This window comes from Schistocerca gregaria, chromosome 5, assembly GCF_023897955.1.
Source record: "Schistocerca gregaria isolate iqSchGreg1 chromosome 5, iqSchGreg1.2, whole genome shotgun sequence".
In the NCBI taxonomy this organism is placed as follows: domain Eukaryota; kingdom Metazoa; phylum Arthropoda; class Insecta; order Orthoptera; family Acrididae; genus Schistocerca; species Schistocerca gregaria.
This window is the reverse complement of record NC_064924.1, coordinates 315673661-315689053: the sequence shown is the minus strand read 5'-3', so window position 1 is coordinate 315689053 and position 15393 is coordinate 315673661. Positions and strand designations below refer to the sequence as shown.

Here is a 15393-nt window from a genome sequence, read left to right as displayed (position 1 = left end):
GTTGGCTTCCACCAGTTTTTGCATTCGTCTGTAAAGAATACATGTTAGTATTTTGCAGCTATGACTTATTGAACTGATAGTTCGGTAATTTCTACACCTGTCAAAACCTGCTTTCTTTAAGATTGGAATTATTATATTTATCTTGAAGTGTAGGGTATTTCGCCTGTCTCATACATCTTGCTCTTTCTGTAATTATGTTACTCGTAATCGTGCATCTTTGAATAACATAATCCATATTCCAAGTTCATTCAGCCGCTCAGTACACCACTCTTCAACCAAGGAGAACTGTTACCAATACTACCGACCAATGTCGCAAAGGTGTCGCAGTAGACTGCTCAAGTCCAGCCTTGCAACAGGAAGACTATATTTGGCGACCTGGTCTCGGCGTAGGGTCGAGTCCTCCCTCGGGCATTGGTGTGTGTTTTTGTCCTTAGGATAATTTAGGTTAAGTAGTGTGTAAGCTTAGGGGCTGATGACCTTAGAAGCTAAGTCCCGTAAGATTTCACACACATTTGGCGACCGTGACAGGATATTTCTTAATGTTCTATGGCTCGAAGTCATATGTCTCGTTTGTGCAGTCAGGTATATACTTCCAAGTCCCGAATATCAACTTCAGTTTACCTAGTCTATATGTCTAGACTTTCAAACTTCAAATGAGACTCTCCCACGCTGTATACAAATGTTGTCATCGTACCGCAGTAAGAGGAGAGAAACTGAAGTTAATTTTCTCGGAAAAACTGTGTGTTTCATAATGTACGTTGTTCTTTCATTTGTGCGCGCCTGCCAGAGTAAGTTTCAACCACAGGGGAACAGTTTTCGCAGATGATAGGAGGGGCGCCGCTGGAGCAAGAAGCCGCAAGCGTCACCTGCAGGCAGAGCGGGGATCGTTGGTAACGCACCGCAGGCCCGGATTAGCATAACCCGGTAGGGTGAGCCCCGGCCTGGGCCGGCTGTGGGAAAGAGCCGTCGCCGGCAGCTGCCGCTCCCAGCAGAGCAGACACGACACGGGGCAGCGCCGGCGCCGCCGCACGCCGAGCGCTGCACTGCGCCACACTTCTGCAACCTCGCCGTAAGACGCGCGGTTCGCACCTGCTGTCGAGTAAGGAGCCTTCTGCCAGCTTACAGCTGCCTCACACACCTGCTCGTCCTTCCACGCTGGCAACTTGGCGATGTGACCTCCTTATGGCACCCGTGTTGCCATTTCTGGTCTCCATTTAGAGTCGTTTATACGTGTCAGACAGGCACTGTGAAACGATTATGTGAAGCTTTCTAGAAATGAAAAGAAGCGTCTATGGAGAAAGTGATTGAAGTATCATACACTTCTTTTTATTCACACTTGATCGCAAATATGATTATTAGCGATTTCTGCCGCATACTGACCATCTTCGCAAAAATAGAAGAAAAACCTGCACTAAAATCGTAAAATTATTAAAATTTTTGACAGTTCATTACCGTATTTGAATAAGGCAAAGCAAATTTCCAAACACGAAAGGCATTCAATAAGTAATGCAATGCATTTATCCCTCCGCCAGTTACAGTTTGTTGTGGGGCATCGTGGAATATCCTCGCTTCAGCCCCTGTAGTTCCTATAGGTAGCGGCGCTATACGTAGCCTTCAAAGTGGCATCTGTAATGGAGGTGCCTCTGAACGAGAGAGATTATTTTGGCGGAAAACAAGAGCATAGTAGATATTCATAAGCACCTGCAGAATGCGAACAAAAGCACGCAGAGTCGTTGGGCGAAGCGTCTGTTATCGTCGCAACAAGGCCGTGCAAACCTCTCCTATCTCCCGCGTGCCGGTTGGCCGCACACAGCTGTGACTCCTGCAATGTCGGGACGTGCGGACGCAATCATTCGAAATGATCGACGGATCACAATCAAACATCTTGCTGCATAACTAGCCGTCTCTTTCGGTAGTACTGAAACACTCATCTACCTATCGGCACACTCAAACTTGCGTGCCGGCTCGGTTCCTCGCCTCCTAACAGATTGCCATAAACAGCAAGAGAGGGTCATCTGTGCGGAATTGCTTGCTTATCACATCGAACCGGACACAAAACGGGAATGGCGCCACACCATCTTTCCGGCGAAGAAAAAGTTCAAAGCCGCATCCTCAGCTGGTAAAATGGTCCCAACGGTCTTCTGAGACTGTGAAGTAGTTATTCTGTTTGATGTTCTCCCTCATGGTCAATGATCAACTCTCAAATATTTTTGTACTTTCAACATTACAGCACAGTCATCAATCGTGATAATCTAATATATAAGAAACTATCAGCCTCGATTACGTTAATGAAACCAACATTTACCTAGGTTTCAGCCCAAATAATTGAGCCCTCTTCAAAAGATATGCGCTGCGTCTTCAGGCCACAAGTGGCCCATCGGGACCATCCGACCACCGTGTCATCCTCAGATGAGGATGCGGATAGGAGGGGCGTGTGGTCAGCACACGGTTCTTCCGGTCGTTATAATGGTTTTCTTTGACCGGAGCGGCTACTATTCGGTCGAGTAGCTCCTCAATTGCTATCACGAGGGTGAGTGCACCACTCAGAAGATATATCTGAATCTATAATTTGTGTAAAAGGGCGTGGTCTAGAAATGAAACTAAAACAGCCTGTGACTACGTCTATTCAGGCTGTTTTAGTTTTATTTCTAGACCATGCCCTCTTACACAAATTATAGATTCAGGTATGCCTTCTGAAGAAGGCTCAATTATTTGGGCTGAAACCTAGGTAAAGGTTGGTTTCATTACCGCAATCGAGGCTGATAATTTCTTATAAATTAATCTCTCAAGTATATTGTGCTACCCTCAGGAAACTGAAGAAACGACTTCAGCGTGTTTGTCGACATGAACAGGATACCAGACTTCTCCTTCTCCATGACATCGCAATGCCTCACACAAGTCTGCCCACCCGAAAGGAGCTCTATTGGACTGTTGTTCCTCGTCCACCCTAGAGCCTGGATCTCGCACTTTCAGAGTTCCAACTGTTTGTCCCAATAACGGAAGCACTGCGCGGGAAGCAGTACGTGGGTGATGGGAAGGTTATTGATGCAGCAAGACGTTGGCTCCGAAGTCTACCAGTAGAGTGGTACCATTTGTGGATACAGGCCCTCCCAGTAAGGAAGCGCAAGATCGTCGCACAGAACGAAGACTATACAGAACAGAGAGTGAGGAATAATATGGTGTATTGGAATCCTGAATAAAACCAACCTGTTTTAAAAAAGGGGTTTCATTACTTATGAACGCCACTCGTATTAGTAACCCATACCCACTCGACGTGGACGCTTTGTTAATCACATGCCGCCAATGACGCATGAACAGCAAATATTTTTAATGTTACCGTGTGTCACATTTACAACTGACAAAAAGTTTAAGGATGTTAAGGTTTTAAAGTAGATTTTCCCCCTTTTTCCGTGGTAGATTCCGACGTTGGCCAACATATGGGCGAAAGTGGTAATGGTTGCTATCATATTGTGTGATTGTGTACAAACGAACAATACAGTTGTCCGAGATATCCTAAGACCCGAAGGTAATCTTCACAGCGACTGAGTGAAGGAAAATGACAGAAGGGTGCAATTAACAAAATATTCCGCAAATGAAATAATTCATGAAAGGTCATACAGCTGGTGACATTTTTAAAGAGTGCGTGATGTCCAGTTTGCTAATACAAGTAATAAAACACAGGTTACGCAAAAAAAAGTTGGTGCTGTTAAGAAGAGGATGGCCTGAATGAAGACGCTTTAGACTCTTAGCCTATTACTCTAAGTGAAAAAGAACTTTACCGGTGTTAGCCGTATGTTACAGTAACCACTTAGCTTCCTCAAAGTTAACTCCAGCTGTTTGTGCTCACGAAGATAAACTATACGGAGACCTATGTAAAGACGAATACTGAGAAAACTACCAAACGACACAGGTGGCTAAGGGAAAAATTTGACTGAATTCCAATGTAAAATGGACAGTGAGAGAAAATACGGGAAAACGAGATAATATCCAACAAAACCAGAGGTAATATTTACGTTGCGCCCTTGATTCACTATAATTATAACTCGGTAACATTAAATAATAGAAATGGCATTTCTTGCTTTCGATGACTCACAGTAAATTACGCTGGCTGACGAAGGAAGGGGGCAAGCAGCATAAACCGGAATAAGGACTTACTAGAAGAAGAACTGAGAACTCAGCTAATCTCATGCTACGTTTTACTCCCTTACTTCCTTATCTAAATTCTTCGTCTCTGCATTTCTCTAGGATGCACTGACACTTACCACAGCCCTCATCGTATTTCTCACACCCGCGGTTCCTTCTACAACCCTCACTTCTTCAGCCTGGATGGTCATGGATGCCTTTCGACATGTTCCACGAAAATGTCATTTTCACTGGTTACAATTTTGTACAGATTTCGAAATGTGTATATTGGTTTAGCTTTTAACATTCTTCTGCATCATCATATTTCAAGCAACAGTTTTTTTTTTCTTTTGAAATTGCTAAGATGGTTCCTCGAAAACAAAACAATCGATCCATGCCTTAACTATGTCCATACAGCTATAACTCTTTCTTTGATATCCTTCATGTCATTCTTTTCTTTCTTGCTATTATCCACGTGCAATACATTCTTCATCAAGCGGCCGTAACACACAATACACAATTGGCTATACGGTGGAGAAAAACTTGTCATGTGGCCCGTCGCATAATATAAGTTTTCGACTTGACGACAGTTTAATTTATTGTGTGTAATCAACGCACGTATTTATCCTTGCAGATCCTTAGTTTCACGAGAGTGAGAGGACGCCGTTTAGAGACAGTTTCGCCGAACAAAAGTGTGGAGGTCATAACTGGGAGTCGAACTTGGACGTCGGTGGATGTTCATCACTAGATCACACCGCTATTTACACATACAGCTAAAGTGGATAGATTTTCGATGAGGTAAACATGATCTTTAAACTGCCGACTATCGATTTTGCAGCCGGCAACGCGAACAGCGATTATTGGTTCTATACTAGTTCTTTGCGACATTGGTAATCCAAGATTGTCGACAAGTGCTATGATCAAAACACTATACTAAATTTGTGTTTCAGTCACTATTTACTAACTAAACGGCGACGACAGATTTCAGAACAGTTTCAGGAGTATTATTTTTTACTTTTGTTATCACCTAAGTTGTTGGTACTAAAAGCTTTGGATTCCTAGAGGCATGTGAGAAGAAGTAGGATACTTAAACAAGAGCGTATCATTCGAAAGTTTCTATACAGTTCAAACATATTGTTTAAAAACATTCGAACTAAATGCCTTTTCCTAAGTGTTCTTTGTCCTCTCAGATACTTCATAAGGTCCAGTCTAAACACATTGACGGGGGAATAGTGAACCACTAAATTAAAAATAAAAATAAAGCACTAGAGGATAATAGCCTGCCGCCGAAACGTGACGGGCCAATTTACGCTGACAAGGCGACCCTGCTAATTTCCCCTTACCGATTTGATTCATACCGCCAGGGTGTACAGAGCACGACTAGGACTTCAACATATGTAAACAGGAAGACTAACTCTCAACCTTTTCCGAGAAAATCGAGTTTCAAAATTTTAGGCGTGCCTGTATACTCGTATGATCCCTAGTATTCAACAACTCCTCAGCCGAGTGAGTAAGGGCTTAGTTTCATAAACGCGAGATTCTGGGCCGAATATCGCTGCTTGTACTCCTTTTTTTTATTCCCACGTAATTCTGATTTATTATGACTACGAAAATTGTCAATATCTGATGGATCTGTACCCTGAAAAATCGGATCTTCTGTAAAATTTTGGAAGTAGGTTGCCATTATAGCCGTTTTCGCGGTCGTCAGACTTCCTGTGTATCACTATAATTACTATTTTCTGTGTTTCTACGTCGAGCATAATCCTGATTCTTGCAGTATTCAACAGGTTACACATTAAAATTGTCACAAATGTAGCTAAAATAATATAAATAAAATGACTATAGTGATCTGATTGAAAATTCCCATGTCTCTTTTTTTCCCCATCTCCCAACGAAAATAAAATTGTTCCCCTTTTTTTCATTGTAAAGAATTACGTGGGAATAGAAAATGTACTGACAGGGAGATTCGGTCCAGGGACCACGCAATAATGAAACTAAGCACTTACTCGCTTGGCTGTTGGCTTCTTGAATACCGGGAACTGTACAGAGAAGATAAAAACGCCTAAAATTTTCAAACTCACTTTTGTCGTACACAATCGAGAGTTGCGTTTTGTTGTTTACATATGTTGAAGTCTTAGTTGTACCCTACACACCCTGTCAACATGAAACAAATCGGGGCATGGACGTTCGCTCAGTCCCCTTGTGACCACCAAAAGTTATGGGAAGGCAGAGTGACACGAGTCGGGCGCTGGCTGGTGAAGCCTATGCAGTGTGTTTGTCTCGATGCAGTCCTCGTAGAAATGGGCTCCTGAAGCCCCGCAATCAAATCGCCACCGATCTGACTCCGAGCCGGTCTTCTATCGGCCCGTGTTGCCCTGCACTGGCGACTTAACGTCCGTTCGTCGTAACATTTGTGCTGGTCCTGCGTACCGCTTCACGGGTGAGAAAACATTGTCTCTGCCACATTGAAGAATCGTCATACTGAATGTTGACGTCGGAAGCCAGAATTCTTAAAAAATCTCTGACACGTTGTGACACACACGTCTTGCAACGATTATCATCCCACGTACAAAGTCGGTTAACTAGCGACGCCCTGTCACTTTCACTACAAACTTGCCTGTAACCAACTGCTCAGATATCGTATCTACACTCGCGTCATACGCCAAGTCACGTCTTCAAATGGGGCAACACTTCCTGTTACATTTGGGCCCCCTGTTTAGTGAAAAGTTGTTTTAAGTTTTCCGAATGACAATAATCTGCCTCTTTGGCTGCCGTTACCTGGATTAAAATGTCCTTTTATATATTTATTATTGCAAAATTAAACTACATTTTAATCCAAGTAACGATAGCCAGAGAGGCAACGCACTATCACTTAGAAAACATGTTTCAGATGTGGATCCCATTTGCAACCAAAAGTTGTCTATGGGAAATTTTAAGAAACAGAGGGATGTCGTTTCACCTTTTAAGAGCTGTATAGGGTTTATATATATATATATATGAATAACAAAATATAAATAAAAATAGCTGGAAGCAGACATAATATGGCTGAAATAAACCTTTAGAGAAGGATGTCCTCTTTCACTCAATCTGAGGTTATAAAAGTTATGGGATCTCTCCTAATATCATGTCGAACCTCCCTTGTCCCGGCGTGGTGCATAAGCGCGACGTGGCATGGGCTCAAGTCTCTGGTAGTCCCCTGCAGAAATACTACGCCAAGCTCCCTCTACAGCCGGCTGTAATTGCTAAAATGGTGCCGGTGCTGGGTTTTGTTCACGATCTGACCTCTTGACTATGTTTCATAAATATTGATGGGATCTGGGTAGCCAACTCATTCGCTCAAATTGTCCAGAATACTCTTCAAACCAATCGCGAACGATTGTGGCCTGATGACATGGCGTATTGTCATTCATAAAAATTCCATCATTGTTTGGGAACAGTAAGTCCGCGAATGGCTGCAAATGGTCTCCAAGTAGCTCAACATAACCACTTACAATCAATTATAGGATACGTTCCATGTAAACACATCTCAGATCATTGAGAGGCCACCACCAGCTTTCACCTTGCATAGTTGACACTTGGGCCGATGGGTTCGTGGTGTCTGCGCCACAGTCTAACTCTACCATCAACACTTGCTAACTGAAATCGGAGCTTATCTGACCAAGCCAAGGTTTTTCACTCGTCTAGGGGCCAAATGATATGGTAACTAGCCCAGGAGAGGCGCTGCAGGCGATGTCGTGCTGTTAGCAAAAGCACTCGCGTCGGTCGTGGCCATGGTCCATTAACGCCAAATTTCGCTGCACTGTCCTAAAGGATGTTCGTCGTACGTGCCACATTAATTTCTCTACGAAACGCCGTTGCACTCGGTCGTTAAGTGAAGACCGTCAGCCACTGAGTTGTCCGTGGTGACAAGTAATGCCCGAAATGTGGCATTCTCGGCGCACTCCTGGCGCTATGGATCTCGAAATATTGAATTCGCTAACGATTTCCGAAATGGAATGTCTCAAGCGTCTAGCTCCGACTACCAGTCGGCGTTTTATTCCCGTCGTGAGGCCATAGCCATGCGAATCATCTGAGTACAAATGACGCCTCCGCATACAAATGACGGCTTCGCATACGCACTGCCCTATTGTATCTTGTGTACGCGATAGCACAACCATCTGTACATGTGCATGTCGTTATCCGACTTTTGTCACTGCAGTGTATTCCAAAGATGTAAACAAAACCTGGAAACTGAAAATGAATTATGTTAAAATTATCAATGTTGTCGTTAGTACACTGCTTTTTGCTGACTACCAAATACTTTTTAATCAGAGTGCAAATGACATACAAGGTGTTTCTAATTCAAGAGAATAAAACCTGAACTTCGCCACTGCGAAGACAAAATCTGCGTGATTTTGTACAATTCCAGCCCATGCAAGTCAAGATAAAAATTGATAAATAGATCATGGAGCCAGGTAACACATTGAAATATTTAGGGTGCAGTATCACGTAGGGGAGAAACAATATAACAGAAAAGGTTAGACCTATTGGTTCTACAAAATTGTAACTGTACAGGCATTGCTCTATGGATGCGAAAACCGGACGCTTAAGAAGAGAGATGAAGAGTATAGAAACATGTGAAATGAACTTCCGTAAATACGTGGCAGGATATACTGGATCAAAGGAGAAAAGACATTCGAGCTGAACTAATACATCAACAGTGACAAGTTCATGTTAAATATATGCAATTATTTTCAAAAATGGCTCTGAGCACTATGGGACTTAACTGCTGTGGTCATCAGTCCCCTAGAACTTAGAACTACTTAAACCTTACTAACCTAAGGACATCACATAGATCCATGTCCGAGGCAGGATTCGTACATGCGACCGTAGCGGTCGCGCGGTTCCAGACTGAATCGCCTAGAACCGCTCTTTCACAGCAGCCGACGAGTATTTTCAGTATTTTTGAACTTTGAAACGGTACTGATACGGGCACTACTTGAGTGTCAGTTTGGCGTGTTGTATGTTACCTGACTCCATGTTTGTCGTATTTAGGACCTGTTAACATTTGATTATCTGAAAATGGTTATATGTGTCATTACACAAATGAGTCACCACAAAAGCAGTGACTTGCGTATGTTTTCTGTACTTTCCGTTTTAGGACTGTTTCAACGTTTAAAAGTGAACTGAATATGCAGAACATAATTGACACGATACAACAATATCAGCTACGATGTAAAGAACACATAAACCATGTGCCAGATGCAAGGTTCACTACACGAAAAGATCTTTCGGAAGACGAATGAAGAGATGGTTTGACCAGTTTTGGAGAAAACAGAACGGATCAAAAGACCTAACCCCTGATGTAGATGATGACGATGAGTTGTCTCAAAGATGGACTGCAGGACAAAAAAATAAAAGACGGTGAGCTGCCAGTATCAAATACGTGATATCGTCGAATGCAGGTTCTGCGGAAATATGTAAATCCTCACTATCCGTCTGTTTCTGATGCATGTGAATTACGAAAGGAGAAGTTCACTGTTGGATAGCTTGTGCACGATAATGCACAAGTGGGAAGCAACAGACGGCGAAGTAGTGATGTCAGGCGTCGTGACGTCACTTCGGAGGTCGGCAGCCGGGTAGCGTGGCCCGGCGACGGACTGTTTACGCCGCGGAACGGAGTACACACACCCACATACACACACGCACTCACCGTTGTCGGCGCCGGTGCTGGCGCGCGGCGTCTGGCACAGCATGGCGCGCAGCTCCCCGCAACGCTTCCTCGCGCAAACTGCAGCGTCGCCCAACCTCGACACTGTCTGCCGGGGTGGCGCACAATGGTGGCGAAGCGAAGGGGAGCGCCATGAATACTGTACCACATGCGCCCGCCGAGCTCTGGGGAGGGGGCGCAGGAAGCGTCGTACGCATGCGCCGGGAACACGTGCAGCGCCTCGCCGCGCCTCACGTGCGACCTCGTCGCGGCCGCCGACGATCCGTTCCGTTGGTAACCGAGGCCCCACATGGTCCTCTCACTGTGGCTACACCAAAAAACCCGGCTGTCCCAACAGGAAGTAGCTGTTTTACCCTTCTCCAGAGACCTTCAAGGCGTAAAAGACGAGCATCGCGTGCTCTAAATAACTGAGGACCTTCCGGCAAACCATCGGCCTATCACTTTATTACCTACTTTGTCAAAGGTCTTCGAAAGGAAAATCTTAAAACGAATTCCACAACCCGTTGCCGTACAGGACGTAGTTACACCAGACCAATTCGCCTTTCAAACAAGGCAATCGGCGGAACTTACACTACTATGCTTTACGGAATATACAGGGTAGTCCACTAATCGTGACCGGGCCAAGTATCTCTCGAAATAAGCGTCAAACGAAAGAACTACACAGAACGAAACTTGTCTAGCGTCATGGGGGAAACCAAATTTCGCTAGCCCGCTAGATGGCGCTGCCATAGGTCAAACGGATATCAACTGCGTTTTTAAAAAATAGGAACTCCCATTTTTTATTACATATTCGTGTAGTACGTAAAGAAATATGAATGTTTAACTTGAACCACTCTTTTCGCTTGGCGACAGATGGCGCTGTAATAGTCATAAACATGTGGCTCACAATTTTAGACTAACAGTTGGTAACATGTGGGTTTTTAAAATTAAAATCCAGAGCGTAGGAACGTTTGAACATTTTATTTCGGTTGTTCCAATGTGATACATATACCGTTTTGAGCTTATTATTTCTGAGAATTCATACTGTTAAAGCGTGATTACCTGTAAATACCACTTTAATGCAATAAATGCTCAAAATAATGACCGTCAGCCTCAATGCATTTGCCAATACGTGTAACGACATTTCTCTCAACAGCGTGTAGTTCGCCTTCCGTAATGTTTGCATATGCATTGACAATGTGCTGACGCATGTTGTCAGGCGTTGTCGGTGGATCACGATAGCAAATATCCTTCAACTTTCCCCACAGATAGAAAGCCGGTGACGTCAGATCCGGTGAGCGTGCGGGCCATGGTATGGTGCTTCGACAACCAATCCACCTGTCATGAAATATGCTATTCAATACCGCTTCAACCGCACGCGAGCTATGTGCCGAACATCCATCATGTTGGAAGTACATCGCCATTCTGTCATGCAGTGAAACATCTTGTAGTAACATTACGTAGGAAATAAGCGTACATTGCACCATTTAGATTAAATTATAATGGGGGCCAATTATCCTTCCTCCCATAATGCCGCACCATACATTAGCCCGCCAAGGACGCTGATGTTTCACTTGTCGCAACCATCGTGGATTTTCCGTTGCCCAGTAGTGCATATTACGCCGATTTGCGTTACCGCTGTTGGTGAATGACGCTTCGTCGCTAAATAGAACGCGTGCAAAAAATCTGTCATCGTCCCGTAGTTTCTCTTGTACCCAATGGCAGAACTGTACACGACGTTCAAAGCCGTCGCCATGCAATTCCTGGGGCATAGAAATATGGTACGGGTGGAATCGATGTTGATGTACCATTCTCAACAGCGACGTTTTTGAGATTCCCGATTCTCGCGCAATGTGTCTGCTACTGATGTGCGGATTCGCCGCGACAGGAGCTAAAACACCTACTTGGACACCATCATTTGTTGCAGGTCGTGGGTGACGTTTCAAATGTGGCTGAACACTTCCTGTTTTCTTAAATAACGTAACTATCCGGCGAACGGTCGGACACTTGGTTGATGTCGTCCAGGATACAGAGCAGCATGCATAGCACATGCCCGTTGGGCATTTTGATCACAATAGCCATACATCAACACGATATCGACCTTTTCCGCAATTGGTAAACGGTCTATTCTAACAAGGGTAATGTATCACGAAGCAAATACCGTCCGCAATGGCGAAATATTACGTGATACCAGGTACTTATACGTTTGTGACTATTACAGCGCCATCTATCACAAAGCGAAAAAAGTGGTCCAACTAAAACATTCATATTTCTTTACGTACTAAAACGAATATGTAATAAAAAAGGTGGTTCCTATTTTTAAAAAAACGCAATTGATATCCGTTTGACCTATGGCAGCGCCATCTAGCGGGCCAACCATAGTGCCATCTCGTTTACACTCTCCAAGCTAGACGAGTTTCGTTCTTTGTAGTTGATTCGTTTGATGCTTATTTCGTGAGATATTAGGCCCGGTCACTATCACTGGACCACCCTTTATGTCATACAACATGAATCGATCGAACTACACTGCTGCTGCTTTCCTCGACGTCGAAAAATCCTACGACCAAGCGTGGAAGGACAAACTGTTCGTTAAGCTTTACGCCTTAGGTTCGATACCGGATTGCCGTATCAAGATTGCTGACAGTTTCCTCCAAGAACGGTGCATATATGCCAAGATGGAGCGGTTCTAAGCGCTTCAGTCTGGAACCGTGCTACCGCTACGGTCGCAGGTTTGAATCGTGCCTCGGACATGCATTTGTGTGATGTCCTTAGGTTAGTTAGGTTTAAGTAGTTCTAAGTTCTAGGGGACTGATGACCTCAGATGTTAAGTCCCAGAGCCATTTGAACCATTTTCTATGTCAAGATGAACAGACAACGCTCCAGCACGCTGCAATACAAGGGTCCGTCCTCTCGCCAATGCTTTTTATTTTGCACGTGAATGATATGGCGGTGTTTCTGTAGGATGCCCTCTCGCAACTCACGGCTGACACCGCGTTATTAACAAGCAGTCGACGTAGCACAGCGGTAATATGGCAGCTAAGGCGGCAGCTGAACGTCACAGAACAATGGACAACGGCACTCTGTATCAAAACTTAATGCAGAAAAGACGGGGGTGATTCTGCTCACCAGACGACGACCTGATCATCGTGAAAGGCTTTTCGTAAACAACGATGCAGTTCCTTGGACTGATCACGTTCGTTATTTGGGAGCCACAAGTGATAAAAAGTTGCTCTTTGAGGAACATGTCAGTGCTAAAAAGGCTTAAACGTTGCGCCAGATATACTAATTGTAGCTCCCTTCCTCTCCAGCTCTCATATTTCTGTTAGCAAAAAGCTTAAACTATACCAAGGAACAGTCCTACCCTCCAAGTTATATGGCTGTCCACCTGCGAGACCACAAGCAACGCAAACATTAAACAATTACAAGTGTTGTAAAAATCGTTGTCTTTGGCTCAATCTCAAAGCCCCTCGCCGGCCGATGTGGCCGAGCGGCTCTAGGCGCTTCAGTCTGGAACCGCGCCACCGCTACGGTCGCAGGTTCGAATCCTGCCTCTGGCATGGATGTGTGTGATGTCTTTAGGTTAGTCAGGTTTAAGTAGTTCTAAGTTCTAGGGGACTGCTGACCTCAGAAGTTAAGTCCCATACTGCTCAGAGCCATTTGAACCATTTTTGAAAGCCCCTCGATCGGCTCGAACGAAGAACTTTCATGAAGAACTTGAAGCGATCTCATGCCGGACACCATGAAGAAGAACCTGGACACAAGCTCACTGACTGCCATGTGGGCTACGTCGGGTAGGTTGCCTCACAACGTTGGCACTGAATTTGGTTGCCATGAGCCATCATCGAAGCTCCTCACAAGGGGAAGCCACGACGTTTTGGAACGCGGATTTACTGCAAACTTCGTACACTCGTAGTACTCCATGAGGACAACAAAATGTGTAAGCAGTAGCGGGCACTTCTCAAGCGTTACTGAGAAAATCGCAAGATAATTTCGGTCGTCGAATGTATATATATTTATATATATATCTGTGCGTGGCCATTTTAACCAAGATGCTACTGCAGTCGAGTGGTGACGGCACGGTAGCTCAGAGTGCTCGGTGAGAGGGTTAGCGGCCCTCTGTAACAAAAAACTGAGTTAAGAGATCAACAACGAACTTAAAAGGGTGTCTTACGAAGTCCATCCCGATCAGATGCAACGCACGAAAACGAACAAAAAAAAAAAAAACGTTTTCGGTCAGAGCGTCAGCTTCCCTTTCTAATAAAAAGACTGAGCGAACAGATGAACGAACAAACTGAAAGGGTGTCATCGGACGTCCGCCCTGAAAAAATTCAGCGAAGAACGTAAAACAACTTTCTTTTAAGACGCTATTAAAATACACTCGATACTGCATAACCAATTATCAGCGCCAATTTTTAAGGAAATATTGCGTTATGCAGGGTTTGCTTCCGAGCTATCGTCTGAAAGAGAGGTTTTTGAAAATGTTTACAAGGTTTGTTTTTCCACAGAAAACGTCAAAAGACCTTGCGTTTGCGGAAACAGCATTTATTCAATGGAGCTGGTGCCGTTTAACTTTATGTGTTCCATGTTTTTACGAAAAATACCATCCTGCAACTTGTACTCGTAATGTAGAAAGCGAAGATAAAATTGTGCATCTTTCGAAAGTCATCTGTGACGGTCAGAACTTGGAGGTAACAAGGTATAAGGGATTTCTCGAATCACGGACAAGCATACTTTTTTAGTATGACTTTATGCATTTGGTCGTTTACTAGTCGATAGTTATGAATATTACATTATTTGTGATAATAAAAATTATTAGACTGACAAATAACATTGCAAATTTAATAAAATTTCATCCGATTACACGTACATTCCCCATTATATCAGTTGTAATAAAAATGACTGTGCTGAGAATAAAAAAAACTGACGAACGCAAATCGATCCAACGATCCAGCGGCTTAACTGCCAAACAATTTTTTTTTAAAGAATGTTCTATATTGTTCGTTGACTTTGTTCAGGGCGGACGTCCAATGACACCCCTTCAGTTTGTCGATGATCCATTCGCTCAGTTTTTTTTTATTATAAAGGGTAGCTAACGCTCTTTTTTTAATTTTGTTCGTTGTTGATGGTTGTGTTTGGTCGTTGCGGACGTCACATGACATCCGTTCAAGTTTGTTTGTTGATCCTTCCACTCAGGTTTTTTTTTTTTTTTTTTTTTTTTTTTTTTTTTTTTTTTTACGGAGGCCAACCAGCTCTTTGACCGAACACGCTGAGCTACCGTGCCGGCACCACACGGCTGCATCCGCTTCATGGTTAAAATGGCGATTTTGTCAATAACGCTTGAGAAGTAAGCGCTACTGCTTACACATTTCGTTGTCCTCGTGGAGTACTACGACTGTACGATGTTTGCAGTAAATCCGCGTTCAAACGTCGTGCCGCCCCCCCCCCCCCTCTTGTCAGTAAGCAACAAAAACGTGTAGAAGCCAGCATCACGGAAGGGCTCATGGATCCAGGGCCCTCAGTTCTTCTTATGAGTAAATAAACAGAATAACACTAATTTACCTTTTCATCCAGGAAATCCAGCC

At 44.0% G+C, this 15393-nt stretch overlaps 1 protein-coding gene across 3 annotated transcripts in view; it reads right to left on the bottom strand.

The window, feature by feature from the left end:
* LOC126272337 (pro-interleukin-16-like) overlaps nucleotides 1-15393 on the bottom strand; it is a 612371-nt gene that overhangs the window by 380085 nt on the left and 216893 nt on the right. Inside the window, exon 1 of one of the 3 annotated variants that reach the window (XM_049975123.1) lies at nucleotides 9815-9965. The exons of the other annotated variants lie outside the window; for them this stretch is intronic. Coding sequence (XP_049831080.1) covers nucleotides 9815-9857 — 43 coding nt within the window. The 5' untranslated portion in view covers nucleotides 9858-9965. Of the gene's footprint in view, nucleotides 1-9814; nucleotides 9966-15393 lie in introns of those variants that run through there. 3 annotated transcript variants of the gene reach the window in all.